The following is a 17,585-nucleotide window of genomic DNA, read 5'->3' on the forward strand; positions in this document are numbered from 1 at the left end:
TGGGTACTTACCGTCGTGAGTTGACAGTTTTCTTAGCAGAAAGAGAACACCGGACACTCGAAGAGATCGCTAACATGGCGGAGCGATACGAGCAGGCGCACTCGAAGAGTGGAGGTTCCGGGGTTGCTGACCGACCCCGACCCTCTGAGTCGCGTCGTATGGGGGAGGTTGAGCCGGCTGTCCGTAACCGTCATTTATTAAATTGTTATTGTTTAAATTTCATCTTTGTATTTCTTTTAATTTAACTGTCGGCATTGCTGACTGGGGGCTCGTAGCCATAAATATATTTAGTCAATAAATAATATAGTGTCCAGAATTAACCTTCTGAATAAGGACCAAGGGAACTTCTCATAATTCGTTAAAGTCTATAAGAAGAACCCCACCCCTAGAAAACCACTACACCCCCACATACATGTATGTTTGTAAGAATGGATTCATAATGTTATACATGTATGCAGGTAAATGCAGGTAAATGCAAAAGTCAGCTGAATGTTATTCATGTATGTTGGTAAGAATGGATTTATAATGTTATACATGTATGCAGGTAAATGCAAAGGAGTATTAGCAGTCTAGGATCAGCAACTAACTTCACTCTTCTTACTGCTTTAAAAAGACACATTTGATGGTAACATTTACATATTTGCCATACTGGCACAGTTCAGTTATTTCCAAAAAATATCCCCCGTTTATCAAGAAGGGTACTATACTGAAGAAGCCCAAAACTCTTCCCCAATGTATTATTTTAAAAAATAGAATGATTGCATGCATATGTGTCAGGGATAAAGGTTTGTGTGGGTGTAAAGGAATTAACGAAACAGTAATATAGCATACAATATAAAAGAGTAATTGCAGTCTCCAAATGTAAACTGTGTTGTGTACTGAACAAAAATATAGTTCCAATGAGATGAATGATTAAATGTTGTATGAATATCTGAATGTTTGCCAGTTGGAGGGTAGTGTGGTGCATGTGTGTGTGTGTGTGTGTTTCAGTGGGGGTGGGGAAACAAGAATATGTGTGCCAGTTGGAGGGTAGTGTGGTGCATGTGTGTGGGTGGGTGGGTGTAAGTGTGTGTGTGTGTGTGTGTCAGTGGTTGTGGGGGAATAAGAACATGTGTGCCAGTTGGAGGGTAGTGTTGTGCATGTGTGTGAATTTGCCAGTGGGGATGGGGGCACAAGCACATGTGCCAGATGAGGAGGGGGATGCCATTCAAACTATATAGCAACTATTTTAGTTCATGTTACTTATATGTTTTTTTCTCTCTCACTTCAATGTAATAGTGCATTTCACTTTCAAAAACAATGTACTTAAAAAAAAGATATAATACAAATCTTGATGTTTTCTTTCAAACAATATTTTGATAAACCAAGACACGATTTAATTTTGGTCATGGGATCCAAAGCACAATTTGTTACACCTGGAATTGAGTTAAAATGAGTGGCATTATAATAAAAGCTAGAGTTTCCTTAAGAGAGCAAAACTGATTGCTAAAACCAAAAGGTTCCAGGGTACATTTTCACAAAGAATTATTTTCAATGCAAACTAATGAGAGTCCAAAATTGATTGCTAAAACCAAACAATTCCAGGCTACATTTACCCAAAGAGTTATTATAATTGCGTACTTGAGAGTCCAAAATTGATTGCTAAAACCAAAACATTACAGGCTACATTTTCACAGAGTTATTATAATTGCCAACATGAGAGTCCAAAATTAAATGTTAAAACAACAAGGTCACAAGCTACATTTTCACAAAGTTATTACAAATACCAACAACTTGAGAGTCCAAAACTGAACGATAAAAATCACAAAATTCCAGGCTGTATTCAATGCACATGCAGGTGTGATTCATTAAGAGGTCATCAAATGCTGAACTCACTCCTTTATCAGACTATTTGTAGGTCCAATACCTGCAGTTGTGTAACTTTTTCAATTACAGATTTCAGGGTGATAATGTTTAAATTGTTACTTATGCTGCACAAATCAGAAAAAGTAAGTGACACAAACATTACCTTGAACAAGCATTTATTTCCAATAATATTCCATTTAAATCTTACCCATACTTAAGTTTTCAAATTAGCCATATTCTTTCTTGTAACAGGTCATATAACATGGCAAATTGATTTACTTAGACTCTAATTATTTTTTCAGAATATGTAAAATACCAAAACACACAATTACAGTACTCTTGCAAAAAATGTAGACATGTCAAAACACTACAATTTCTCCACATCTGACCATGAATGAACTCCCCACTTAGCTTGAAATAAGAACAGACAATAAGTCTACATCAAGACAAATATAAACAGTGCATACTATAATGGGCAAAGTATGAAACAGATAAATGGTTTTTGAATCACAATGTAACCTTGAAGAGTAAATGATATTACATACATTTTATTCAGTTCTAATCCCCTATGCACACCTTTCACTCATTACAATCGTTTTATCAGTGGAATAATCAAGGATTAGAAACTTAAGAATATACTTTTCCTTCCCTTAATTGTAAGACTAATTTCCTAATTTCATCACAGATGACATTTTTTAGAATAGGTGATGTGCTGATGAAAAGTCACCCCAAAACTAGTTACTTTGATCGAGTAACGGATTATGATTACCTGATAAATTTAATTCTTTAAACTGCAATTCCAGGGATATACCCATACTTCATATGAATGTGGATATGTACATGTTTGGAGTCCCTGTTCATACACATGTTTATAGACTAAAAGTTTGGGTTCATCTGTGCATTTGCAGACATCTTCATATTTACTTCATTGTTCTTTAATTGTTGCTTAGATACAATTGTATATTCACTTTTACTATATGATCATAAGATTGGTACCATAATGTCTTAAAAATTGTAATACCCTCTGTTTTTTCTACAATAAAAAGTACATTTAAACCATAAATATTGTTGCCCATTTATTTCTTTTTTAAGCAGATAACATTTTCTTCTTAATAATAATCTGATGAAATCTGGTAAAAAATTTAATTATTACTAATACCACCAATTTAATTAACAGTGTATATGAAAACTTACATGTAAACTTATGCTTCCTTACTGCCATTTTATTCTACAGTACTCCCTCACTATAATGCTCACAATCTTCCTGACTGCAATTTCATCTTATTTCTCCCTCACTATAATGTTCACATTCTTCATGACTACAATTTCATCTTACATTTCTCACTCACTATAATACTCACACTCTTCAAGACATTTCATCTTACAGATCTCCCTCACTATAATTATGTTAATGGGAGCAATAGATCATGGACTGCCTCTTAAATGGACACACTCGATCATTCTTCCTGACAGCCATTACATCGTACTTTACTCCTTTATTATAATGCTGTAAATGTGGACCACCTTATAGGTGTGGTTACCTTATATTGAGGAACTTCATACAAAATATTACTAGTGAATCATACAAAATGGGGTCCAAGCCATCTTATAGAGAGTAAATACTGCAGATGATCCTTCCTGAGTTTTGTTTTATTTGCTACTAAAACTGAATCATGATAAAATGAGGAACTTTTAAAGCCAACTTATCCAAGAATGAGTCTGTTGTAGCCCTCCTATAGGATTAGCATTTTGTATAATCAATGCATTTTTCTTCTTTCCTAAGTGAACTCTGAATTCCTGTGTAAATAAATGTTAAGTACATGTTATTCATTTTATTATATTTACAAACCATTGACATATTTTATCCCTGTTTACATTTTACCCAGGCCAGTAACATGAAAGGTGTATCATGTAACCAGAATAATATTTCTGTAAGCATGTTTTCAATCCAAAATAAATATTTGCCAAAAGAATGTTCTTGTTTATTATTTTTGATTCAAGGAGTCCGTTTTTAGTGAAGAACCTACAGATCTATATTTGTTGTATATATCTCCATAGCATACAACAATAGCATACAACAATGAATATGGCATTCAATGCTCTCTTGCTCCAAAAAGACATAAATATTAATAAGGAGAACCTGAGCCAATTAGCTCTGAATACAAAGACAGACAGATATAAATATTAATAAGGAGAACCTGAGCCAATTAGCTCTGAATACAAACAAAGACAGACGTATGATACTGCAGTTTAACCTTTCTAAACAAAATCACTTTAGTTGGAAAAGTCAAAGTTGTTCCATTTGCATGAAATCAAGATTAACGCTCAAAAATCAAACATTTTTGTTTTAATCTGAAGGAAAAAACAGGAAAACTTTTAACTTGCTGCTGGATGATTTATTGATTTTCCTGTACTCATTAATTAAGGCTGCATTGTATCCTAGCATAGAAAATGGACTTTGAAAGCAAATTTAAGATTTTTGTAAAAGAAACAAATTCACTGATAATCCTTCAACAAATACTCATGATAAATGCTTAAATGACATGCAGCTGATCAAAAGGAATCTTTATTCCATAACCATTTAACCTTACATGCTTCATTAGGTATTCAATATGGCTGTTTAATACATATTTCTCTATCACACACCCAGATTCAAACTGCATAGGTTTCTTCATTGACATCCATGTATACATATTTCTAGATGCACTGAACCAAACTATTTTAAATCTTAATTCATTTCTAACTACATTCACATAGTGAAGTTAATTACATTTACAAAGCGTAAAAGAGGGGGTTTGTAATAAATACAAAACCACATTCATGTTTTGTTTTGAAATGAGGGCTTATAAATATACCTCAGCTGTGATGGCCTCCATGTATCCCTATGCCATACTGAAGTCTTTCAATCCACCGACTTGGAACAAAACACATATGCAATTTTGTGTATTAATTACATATCCATTTAATCTTGCATTCTTGATCTGGCATTTAATAGGGCTGTTTTATCAGTCATTTCATATCATGTACCCAGATTCAAGCTAATTAGGTGCCTTCTTTGACATCCATGCATATACATTATTAGATCCAGTGAATCAAACTTTCATTAATCCCAGTGATTTCTTTTTACTTTTTTCACTCAGTACAGCAAAAACTATATAAATGGAATAAAAATGGGGTATGTAATAAGTACAAATTGAATTTATATTTCGTACCAAGTCTGTAGAAAGAACTTGTTTGATATGGCTTATCCCTATCAAACTCAATTTTTCCATTGACTCAGAACAAATTATGAGAAAATAATGCCTGCAATAAGAAATGAATATACCAATGGAGTCTAAACAACTACATTCAATATGGCTCAAATTATAAATCATTCGAAGGCTGGTTCTGCTAAACTAATTAGGGAAATTGGCAGTTCCAATTTCTGATGGCAGCTACAGAAATTGTATGTTTATATACTGGAATCAGCACTGAGAAAACTTTCAAACTGGAATTTTCCCTCATTCCCTTTCAATGTTACTGGATCAAAACCATCATTTTACCCTTCATTCCCTTAACCAGAAGTCACTGTCAACATAGAAAAGCCTGTGACTGCTTTCTCTTAACCAGAAGTCATTGTGAACATAGAAAAGCCTGTGACTACTTTCTCTTAACCAGAAGTCATTGTGAACATAGAAAAGCCTGTGACTGCTTTCTCTTAACCAGAAGTCATTGTGAACATAGAAAAGCCTGTGACTGCTTTCTCTTAACCAGAAGTCATTGTGAACATAGAAAAGCCTGTGACTGCTTTCTCTTAACCAGAAGTCATTGTGAATATAGAAAAGCCTGTGACTACTTTCTCTTAACCAGAAGTCATTGTGAACATAGAAAAGCCTGTGACTGCTTTCTCTTAACCAGAAGTCACTGTGAACATAGAAAAGCATGTGACTGCTTTCTCTTAACCAGAAGTCACTGTGAACATAGAAAAACCTGTGACTGCTTTTTCTTGACCAGACTTCAACATTATCATACATAGGTTTGCCAAGGTATGTTTAGAGTCACATGGTCTAGCACGAAATACCATATGATTTTTTCAATGTCTTCATTTCATATGAACTGATTGCTGCTTTTTATGATATTTCATGCCTTTTAATTACGAAGATAATTGTTTTAAAAAAATGCTCAATATTCTATTTTGTATTGCTTGGTAATACGTAACACAAAATGTTCCTATATTTTACAAAAGAACAGTATTTTAATTTGATGTGAAATTAACTCACAGTACCATATGATTAAAGAAAACTTTGTTTCCATAAAGTACTTGTAAAATAACACAGATTTATTTTAATGCAGTCTAAATTTAAATTTACGATTGATAAATAAACAGATACATTTGTTGGCTGCAGATTACAAGTCTCATGTTAAGGACATTTTCTGAAAATAAAGTTTCATATACCAAAGAAAACCGGGACAACAAATACAGAAACTGCTACTACCACTACTACTAAAAAGACAACTTCTGTACAAAGACCAAGAAAAACAGAGATATGCTTATGGTTTACATTATACACAAACCTATATAATTAATCAGGGCTTTTCTTATTAGCCGGGAGGTGAGTGATTCCAGACAGAAACATGGCTAAAAACATCAGGCGATGAGCCCAAGTGCGCGGATCTAACACTCAATGGTTACTCCATCAAGTCGTTCCCCCGCCACTCTCACAGAGATGGAATTGCTGTCATCACAAAGAACTCCATGATCAAATATCTTAACCACACCATAACTTTCAATTTCTACCACACATCATTTGAACTAGTCTAAACCACACTCACACTGAACAAAGGCAGGTTAATTTTTTTCTGCTGATTATAACGCCCTCCTCCTAGTAGAAAAAACAAGCTGACTGAATCTCTTTTTGGAGCAGTTTCCGAATCTCCTGGAGTATGGAAATTTGACAGGTGGCAACCTGATTATTCTTGAAGATTTCAACTTTCACTCTGACTGTCCTGGAAACCCAAACACGTCAAAAAACTCCTAGATTCCATCAATGTTTTGACATTTGGTCACATTTTCGACTGGATTCTTCAGAGACCTGATGATAATATTCTACAGTCCTCCCTGGTATCCCATGAACTTGCATCCGATAACCTCTGCATTATATGCCATATAGCATATCAGTCCCTAACCATCCATCTCTGTTTGCTGCTAAAAAAAACCTCCATATGATAGATAGAACCAAACTAATGCATGACATCAAATCAAACCTAACAACTTGCTTACCTCCTATAGCAGAAACACTCGAGAACTGCCTGTGTTCATTGCTCGACAAACATGCCCCAGCCACCAAGTGCAGAATATCAATTCAAAAGTGTTCTCCATGGTATAGCAGTGTTAGGAACCAGCTTCGCATTGCTAAAAGAGACTGCCATAAAGCTGAGAGGCTTTGGCTTTCCACCAGAGTCACTATTGATAAGCAAATCTATGAAGCCACTAAGAACATCACATAGTCCATGCAGCAAAATCAGCCCACTACACTACTAAGATCATGGAAAGTTCCAGCAGCAAAGATCTCTTCGAGATTACTAACAAACTAATGTCAAGATACAAATGTACACCACTTCCAACTACCTTCTCTCTAGTCGACCTTCCGGACATGTTTGCAAATTTCTTCTGTGACAAAGTCCAAATCATTAGAGATAAGCTTGACAACACAATTTCAACTGAATAGTCGTCACCATACAGATACAGAATTTCAGCGGCAACCATTCTTATGTCACGTGTTTAGGCTCGAATAACAGTAATAAAAAAATAAACTTATTGTTTTATAGAATCAAATTCAAATATAATCCAAGAATAATCCACGAATAAAATTTCTTAAGTTCTAAAAACAAAATGTTCAAATGATTTCAAGTTCGAATCCCAACAAAGAATCCAAGATGGAAGAGAATGACATATGGTGAAATCTGTAGTGTTGAATTCTATAGTTCCTTGTGGAAACAAGAATTATCACTCGTTTCTCATAGCTAAATACATTTTTATAAAAAACTATCCTTGTTCAACAATTTTACATGAGCACACGTATTTTCCAGAAAAATAACAGGATTAATCCTTTTGAATCCAAGTAATTTGAAATAATTCCAATCCAAGTACAGGTAATTTGAAATAACTCTAAACAGCACAACATACAACTTCCAGTGTAACAGCCCAGCTTCTACTGAAAATAATTTTCCAAAACAGAGGTTATATCATCTTCTAAACATAAACTGGGGGTCACGTGATCATGTTCTGGAAGCTTGTAGAAATTAGGTACTTGTTAAGGTGGCACTCTACAGTTTCGTATTTTGCATAGGGTTAGGATTTTAAAGAAAATAATTTCCCTGGCTTTCCTCACTGGTTATGCTGGCTTGTTATAAAAGACCTTGTATATTTTAGGTATAGTTCAAAGAACCTTTAATTCCCTTTACTTTGGTGCATGATTGATGGGTGTGCTAATAATAATAATAATAATAATGCTTTATTTATAGAGGGTGATTCATTAGTCAAGGACTATTCTCCCTTGAGGCCCTCTCAAGGAGAGTATAACAATTCACATTATATGAAGATAGCAGTAATTAGTGTTTATTTTAACATGTACTATGGGTTATAGAGTACACAGCTTGGCCTTACTTCAGATGTGCACCTTTCAAAAAAGTGCTAGCTCTACTTGGTCATTTTCACTTCCTGAACTTCAGAGGTAAATTGTATAAAAAAGAGCCAATAACTTCTGTTTACATTTTATATATTTGGTAATTCATTCATTGCACTTTCAGAAGCTGGTATTGTCTAGTCGCGCAAAATTCATTTTCCCTATTTGAATAGCTGCTGTGTATAGTGTACTTTAAACTAATTCAGGCTGATTTTTTAACACAAGGGAGCAGTCATTTTAGTTAGTAGTGTGCTTAAATCATGTAAAATTTCCAAAAGTACAATATCCAAAGAAATATCATCCACATGACATTAATGTAGCATAGAGATATGCCAACATTCTCTCCATTGTGCATGTTTTAAATGTGAACTACTTCACCTTACATACATCACTCTCTCAAAAGTACATATTAACTGGTGAGTGCCCCCTAAAGGTCATGTACACCCAGTGTGACCCTGAAGAAAACCAATCATTTTACTCTAAGAAATAAAATATTTTTCAAAAACAGTTTACATCTTAAACATGAAGTCCCATCATGACCTCGACAACAACCAATCATTTTTCTGATAAAAGTAAGATGTTTTGTGAATAAATCTGCATTACAATATCATGTAATGAAAAAAAAACAAAAATTTTAAACTGACAAACAATTAAATTAAAATAAATATAGATTAAATCCAATATAATTAAATCAGATATACATAACACCATTAGCAGCATTTGAACCTGTACATATAATCGTGATGAAGAGTGCACCAAGGTCATGTGAACTTGATCCAATTCCAACATCACTGCTGCTTGAGTGTTTAGATCCAGTATTAACTTCACTAACTGATGTTATTAATAGCTCTCTCTCATCTGGGGAATTCCCATCATTTTTCAAAATTGCTATTGTAAAGCCTCTCCTGAAGATACCAACACTCAACCATAACGATTTAAAGAACTACTGCCCAGTTTCTAATATCCCATTCATATAAAAAATCTTAGAAAAGGTTGTTCTATTCCAGCTTGTATCTCATCTGAATTCAAACAGTCTTTTTAGCAATGTACAATCTGCATATCGCCCTTGCCACAGTGCTGAAATACTCTTCTAAAAGTAGTTAATGACATTCTCTCTGCTTTGGATAGCGGAAAGATTACAGTCCTCACTCTGCTTGATTTGTCTGCAGCTTTTGACACAATAGACCATGATATATTACTTCACTGTCTCCAGAATGTATTTGGCATTCATGATACAGCCTTACTCACAGTGGTTCAAATCTTACTTGGTCAACAGAACACAAACTGTGTCTGCAAATGGAATACATTCCAGCCCAGTTATTCTATGATGTGGCGTTCCACAGTGGTCTGTTCTTGGACCTGTTCTCTTCATTCTATACACTCAGCCACAAGTGTCATAGATCATCATCCAGGGTCTCATCAACTGTATGCTGATGACACCCAAATATACAAATATAGCCACCCAACTGAAGTTGATGCTACCATCCAAGGTGTAGAGAGGTGCATTTCTGATGTGAAATCATGAATGACATGTAACAAGTTGCAGATGAATGATAATGAAACTTATGCCATTCTCATCACAACACAAAGACTTTCTCATTCACATCCTTTACCTCAAACAATAAATATCACCAACATTTGATTCATACAGACTGTACGAAACCTAGGTGTTGCTATGGACATTACTCTCACATTGCACCAGCATGTCATGAACATATGCAAGGCTGCATATCTTGAGGCAAGACGCATCAGCTCCATTCGCAAATATTTTTCAATTGATGCCACTAAAACAACTGTGTGTTCATTGGTACTTTCAAGACTGGACTATTGTAACTCAATTCTGTCTGGTTCGTCTCAATATCTACTCATGAGACTTCATAAAGTTCAAAACATAGCTGCTTTGATCATACTTAGAGTACCACAATCAGAGCACATCTCCCTGCTGCTCTGTACCCTGCACTGGCTATCCATTCGATCCAGAATCAAACACAAAATTTGTTCTCTATGCTAAGTTTCACTGACGGACTCAAGTCCAACATACCTATCCGACCTCACCAATGTATACACACCAGCAAGATACTTATGCTCTTCTTCTGACAATAGTTATTCCCACTATGAAAACAAAGTCATATGGACAACGTTCTTTTGCATACCACGGCCCAGCAACATGGAATGAATTGGCCACTGAACTTCGACACAAAAACAGTGATCCCATTCAAGAGTGCTCTTAAAACTCACTTATTTCGACTGCAAGAACAAACTTAAAGACCTAATAACGTTTCCTACCTTAAATATTTTCAGCATGTTTTTTTATGTTTTCTAATTTCATGGTGTTTGATTTTTGTAATCATATCATTATATATGTTTTTTCATCTTATATGTGTTATTATTATTTACCTGGCCACTTTTCCTTGACACCCGTCTACTTTATATATTAAAAATTATCCCCAATGGGGCAGGCCCCACAGCCTCCCAACTACTTTGGCAACTCACGTTCCAACTTTAAATGTAAAAGAAGGTGCTGATAGTATTACCGTAGTTATTTAATATGGTCAGCAATTACAAACTGACAAATTAGCAGATTTATGTATATCAACACTGTGGGTTTAATCTGTGTCCGTGACCATTTATAAACAAAATATTACATAGCTAAAAAAAATAATCCACGAGAGTAGATTCTATTTTAAGACAATGAGCTATAAATAGATTGTTTATTTGGGTTTCGGTTCTATATAATGAATCCATTTAGAGTTTTGGGTAATCTTTCCACTGGATGATTAAGTCAAATGGGTTGTGTTGCAAACATACATTATGTGGGAAGTATTGTAACATATAGTCGTAATACAACAAAAATTACAGAAGTAATAAAAAATAAGTGGTTAGACACGACAGAAGCCTGTGTGATAAAAGTTCATGCAAGAAATTTTTTTGACCAACTTTTGGGATGGAAGCCCCAAAATTGTATTATTGGAATCATCCCTGCACGACTTTATAATACATAATCTGACAGACAACAAGTCTCTATAATATATATTTAAACAAGAGAAAGTTGTGGATTTTAAGACTCAGTCAGTATATTGTGTGCATAATGAATGAATGCATGTAAGGCTGAATGGACTGCAGGAAGGAAGGGTGTATTGATTGATCAAGGATCAATACATGGTACAGTAGTAGTATTGGTTTAACCCAATCACATTTATGCACTCCAAAATATGAAAATGGGATCCAAATGAAACTTGTTCATCCAAAACTCCTGTGTATTTTAACATATAAATGTACTCCCAGTTTTATATGTATGTATGTATGTATGTATGTATGTAGGCATGCATGTATGTATGAATGTATGTATGTATGCATGTATGTACGCATGCATGCGTAAACGCACATACATATGTATGTATGTAAAGAAAATATCCCTCTCACAGCATTTACATTTATATTATACATCTGTACAGTACACTCTCATTATAGTCACGTTCAAGGGTGCAATAAAGTGACCCACATTATATGTGAAGGAACAGTATACAGAGGGATGTTCCAGCAGGACTGTCCTAGGAGTACATAATAACAAAAAACAGGTATTTGTTGATTTGAAGTCAAATTATAATTGATTCTTGATGGTCAAGAACTAAAATGAACTGCAATAATTTAAGTATCAACAATAAAATAAAATTCAAACAAACAAATGGTCTCCATCACCATGCCTGCATTAACAACAGTGCAATAGCAATATACAAAAGGATCATAAAAGTATTACAATGTATAGGTTAGAAATATTTTATGTACAATGTATTAATATATTCCTTGTTAATGTATATGCATGACAGATACATCAGAATTATATAATTAGTCTTACCTTTTCTTCCTCCGTGATTTGGACAGTTTAGGATTCATTTTCGTAGTAGTAGTAGTATCTGTTCATTCATCTGACAATGAGAAGCACATTATCTCCTCCTGTGTTATAAACATGACATACAGCAAAGCAAACAAGAAAATTCATAGACAAGCTCTTCCCAGAGAGAATGACTGTTATCACGTTTTACTGCCACATTTGTTAACACCGAAACCCCCACTTATGACAGAAAGCTATACTAGAAGACACTGTCCTATGTATTAACTCCTATTATTCTATCCACCACAAGCATGTGTCAACTAGGCACAGAGCTAATGGAATCTCTTCAGTCAGTTCAACAATTCAATATTTTTTCATGTCACACTCCTTTTATTTAAACTAGTATTGTGCTCTCACCTCACATCTGAGCCATGGTTCTAAACAAATACTGTAATAGTTATTAAAACTAGTAAAGGCTTATTTGAGCTGACTGATCTAACTCCCCTGGTTGTGTGATAACTATAATTAGTTCAGCCACGAGCCTATTGGATTGTGTAGTCTGACAATTCAACAATTAAAGTTTCCGATTTTAAATTAGCAGTAAAGACAGGCTACACTCCTTACATTTGTATTGTTGCAAATTTGTCTTGCTTCATGCAAAGAAACTGATTTTGATCTACCTACCAAACACAAATTAGACAACGAATATCGGAGTAGGAAATTACTGTTCAACTGTTATTGTTGACTATTTCTATAGTCTCAGCAGTAGATGATAAATCCATCATATACCTGAGACTTGATAGCCAGTGGACAATAATCGGGGCTTGTTTCCCTGGTACCTGTAATATAGGTACAGTATATACCCATGTACAGGACCCTCTTTTAGATCTCAGAATAAACAGGGATTATTGAGCAATTGTCACACTAAAGGCATTAAAATGTTAAAACCAAAGCTTGTAATAGATCCATTACAGCCATTCTTTGAAGAAACCATGAAAAATCCATCTTTATTATTATTATTACTATTATTATTAATTGTATTAATGCATTGCATAACTATAAGAATCTTCATGAGAGCCATAAAAGATGCCCATAAGCGACCAAGTTTTATAGTAAGAAATGTCTAACCAAGACAATGCATAAAAATGGCCCATATTTCAAGGGAAAGAGTTATATACTGATGGCTGTCCCACCAAGGCTGTCAGAAAATGACCCAGCTTAAATGAGAGATGTATAATGATGGCTGTCCCACCAAGGCTGTCAGAAAGTGACCTAGTTTAAGTGAGAGAGTTGCTTATTGAGAACTGTTACACCAAAACTGTGACATACAGCGGCCCATGTAAATTGGAGTTCTATACTGAGGGGTGTCCCACGAAGACAATGTCATAAAATGGCTCACATTGTAAGTGAGAGAGCTGTATACTGATGGCTGTTCCACCAAGACTTTGTCATAAAGTGACACACTGTAAGTGAGAAAGCTACTTATTGTGGGCTGTCCCATTAAGTCTGTCATAAAATAACCCACTGTAAATGATAGAGCTGTTTACACTGGACAACAAATTTTTACAAAAGTCATGTTACTGAAATAAAATTAGTCAATTCTTATCAATTTTTATGTGCTGAACACAAATATGACAGTCAAATTGCAAAATTGGCTCTAGTTTTTTTGTAATCTGCAAGAAATTAATGTTTACATAACGAAATGCATTCCAATAGTAAAAGGTCAACTGTAATAGCCTACCTATAAAAAAATCAAGTCATTGACTACATCTTAGATTTCTTCGCCTGTCTCTTGTACAGCTGTTCGGGAGCATCTCTGAGGAGTGTCCAGCAGTAGTCAGCCAGCATTGTAGTGGACCATTTTCCCTGGTATCTTTGTTCCATTGTTGCGATATCTTGATGAAAACGTTCGCCGTGTTCATCACTAAGAATACCACAGTTGCTAGGAAAGAAATCCAAATGGGAATGAAGGAAGTGAATCTTTAGAGACATATTGCAGCCAAGTTTCTTATACTTCATCAACATGTCTTCTACTAGTTCCTTATAGTTTTCTGCCCTAACATTTCCGAGGAAGTTTGTAGAAACTAGGCGAAAAGCATTCCATGCTTGTTTCGCGTCACCTTCCAGCAAGTTGTTGAACCGGTCATCTTTGAAAAGCTCTCGAATCTGAGGACCCACAAAAATTCCCTCTTTAATCTTTGCTTCGCTGAGTCGAGGGAATTTTTCATGCAGGTATCGGAATGCTGGCAAAGTCCGGTCAATGGCTTTCACGAAGTTCTTCATCAAACCTAGTTTGATGTGAAGGGGTGGTAGCAAGATTTTCTGAGCCTCAACCAGAGCTGGGTGTTGGATATTCTTCTCTCCAATGGCTACATTCTGCCTGTGAGTCCATTCCTTCCTCATGTAGTGCATTTCCCTTGCTCGGCTATCCCACTCGCATAAGAAACACATGTATTTTGTATATCCTTGCTGCAGTCCCATTAAAAGGGCAACTACCTTCAAATCACCACAGAGGTGCCAGCTGTACTTGTTATACTCAATGGAATTCAGTAGCTGCCTTAAGTTATCGTATGTCTCTTTCATGTGGACAGCATACGCTACTGGAATAGATGGAAGAATGTTTCCATTGTGCAAAAGCACAGCCTTGAGACTCAGTTTCGAAGAGTCCACAAATAGTCTCCATTCTTGTGGGTCATGAGTGATTTTTAAAGCATTCATGAGGCCCTCAATATCGGAACAGAATATCAGATTACTTTCCTTTCTGAAGAAAGGCTCCAATTGCTGGTGGCGCTTTCGATATGCAGTAATTGTGACATCTTCTTCTAGAAGATTCCATTGTTGGAGTCTTGATCCTAGCAATTCTGCCTTGTTCTTTGATAAGTCCAAATCACGAATCAGGTCATTTAGTTCTTCCTGTGTTATTCTGTGTGGGGTTGATGATGCACCACAGTGAAAATCTGGATCACTGCATGCTGATGGACCAGGAGAAGAACAGGTCGACTCACCTTTGTCTTCGTCAGATGAATCAAGAGAATATTCTGCTGGAGGTTCTGGAATAGGAAGTCCCTCACCATGTGGAACTGGTCTCAATGCAGACGGAATGTTTGGGTAGACTATTCTCGACTTCTTTCGCTTCGTTATTCTGCCGGAAAGAGGAGGAACCAAGCAGAAGTAACAGTCATTTAGGTGGTTGCTTGGCTCCCTCCACACCATTGGGACTGCAAACGGCATTGATGACCTTTTGCAATTCAACCACTGTGAAAGCTGTGTTGTACATGTAGCACAGCATATATGCGGAGCCCAAGGCTTGTCTTGGTCACCAACCTTGCATCCGAAGTAAAGATGATATGCCTTCTTCACTTGAGAATTGATACTTTTCTTCTGGTTGGCAAATGTCACTTCCCCACAAATACAGCAAAAATTGTCCGCGGTATTAACACACTTTCGAGGCATTACTGTTCTTTATTGTACGTAAATGGATAAAATAATAAGTTTTATGTAACAGTAGCTTGAACTGTCTCGCACAACGTCTAAAATATTTTAAATGCTGAACCTATCTGATTGGGCTTTATATAGTACACTGCTTACGTCAGCTTCAGCAGCCACCTGGCATTAGTATAATAGGCCTACACATGTATAGTACACTGCTGACGTCAACTTACTTCAGCAGCCGCATGGCATTAGTATTGCATTGCATCAGAAAATGATGCAATCAACTGTGGATGATGTGAGCATGATGGTATTATGCAATGTTACATCATTATTCCGGATGTTGCTGCAGTCCTACTGGAGAAATTTACACAGTGAAACATAGAAAATGAGGTATATGAATATCTTCAAAACGAGAGCCAATACAAATTTTTCACGGTTATATTCGTGTTCGGCACACCAAAATACTACAGATTAGGGCCTTTTCAAGTCAGTAATGATTTCACTGTTGACCAGTGTTATCGAGGGATGTCACACCAAGACTAAGTCATAAAGCAGTCCACTGTAAGTTTGAGATGAGCTGGCCCAAGTAAACTGGAGTTTCATACTAAGGGATGTCCCAGCAAGACAATATCATAAAATGGACCATTGTAAGTGAGAGTGCTGTTTACTGAGGGATGTCCCATCGATTCTGTCATAAAATAACCCCCTGTAAATGATAGAGCTGTTTACTGAGGGATGTCCCACCAAGACTATGTCATAAAGCAGTCCATTGTAAGTTTGAGATGAGCTGGCCCAAGTAAACTGGAGTTTTATACTGAGGGATGTCCTAGCAAATCAATATCCACCAGAAACGTTTACTTATTTATAAATAGTCAGCACTTATACAGCATTATAAAGTAGGTCTACAGTATCTTATTATCAAGGTTACTAACTGGAGTCACTCTGGACTTTATATTAAACTTTAATCAGAAAAAGCATCAAAACAATTAAGCATGCTGGAAAATACCTCATAACTAAAAGATGACTGAATGTAGCACTCTTGCAGCATGGCAAACTTCAACCTCCATCCCCAAACCTGCACACAAAAGACTTCACACTAATTGGAATAAACTCAAAAAAACCTTAATGAACAAGTTCTTGGATTTGTTTTTAATGAATTCAAGAAACCTTCCTCTGTCCTAATCGATTTAGCCATTATCAAATCTCTTTATTCCAAATGATGAAAAACATGGCATCTTAATTTTAAACAGGAAATGTCCAATACCCTTAAATGATCAGACAGTTAGTGTTACCCTTTAAGGTACATCAACACCATGGAGATTCCTAAAGTAAAAACATCCATGTATGGGCCATGATCGGGTATGCAACAGCTAAGTTAGGGACTCTCCCAAATAATTTTTTAACCTCAGCTTGAAACAATTTTAAATTCATCTTAAATGTAAAGAAAACATTGTCATGGAAACATTCCAGTTGTTTCAGCTGCTACCACTGATCTACCCATAAGCCACCTGCAATAAGTTTTGCAATCTAAATTTGGACTCCACAAACAAAGTGTTAACAAATCTGCTGCAAATAGCATATCCTGCAATTATAGTAAAGATTCTGGCATCTAGCATGACAATAATTCTTTACCATCTGTAACAAATTAAAAGAAAGCTAAACTATATTCTCTTACTCAATGAACTCAGTGTTACAATGTCCAAGTTTCCAAATGTTTTAGATACTCTAACAGCTACTGTGGCATACTAGGGCAAATGGAGCCTGAATAGACACTGATGGCCCCGCCAAAGATTTTATTACAGTTTATATTG

At 35.7% G+C, this 17,585-nt stretch overlaps 1 protein-coding gene across 1 annotated transcript in view; it reads right to left on the reverse strand.

Annotated features, from left to right (window-relative positions):
* LOC149783631 (dual specificity tyrosine-phosphorylation-regulated kinase 4-like) overlaps positions 1–12,747 on the reverse strand; it is a 209,085-nt gene extending 196,338 nt beyond the window's left edge. The window contains exon 1 of the mRNA XM_089933148.1: positions 12,367–12,747. Coding sequence (XP_089789274.1) covers positions 12,367–12,404 — 38 coding nt within the window. The 5' untranslated portion in view covers positions 12,405–12,747. The remainder of the gene's footprint in view (positions 1–12,366) is intronic.
* Positions 12,748–17,585: the final 4,838 nt, after the last annotated feature.

Source organism: Sinohyriopsis cumingii, chromosome 14 (assembly GCF_028554795.1).
Source record: "Sinohyriopsis cumingii isolate HCF-2022 chromosome 14, ASM2855479v2, whole genome shotgun sequence".
Lineage (NCBI taxonomy): Eukaryota > Metazoa > Mollusca > Bivalvia > Unionida > Unionidae > Sinohyriopsis > Sinohyriopsis cumingii.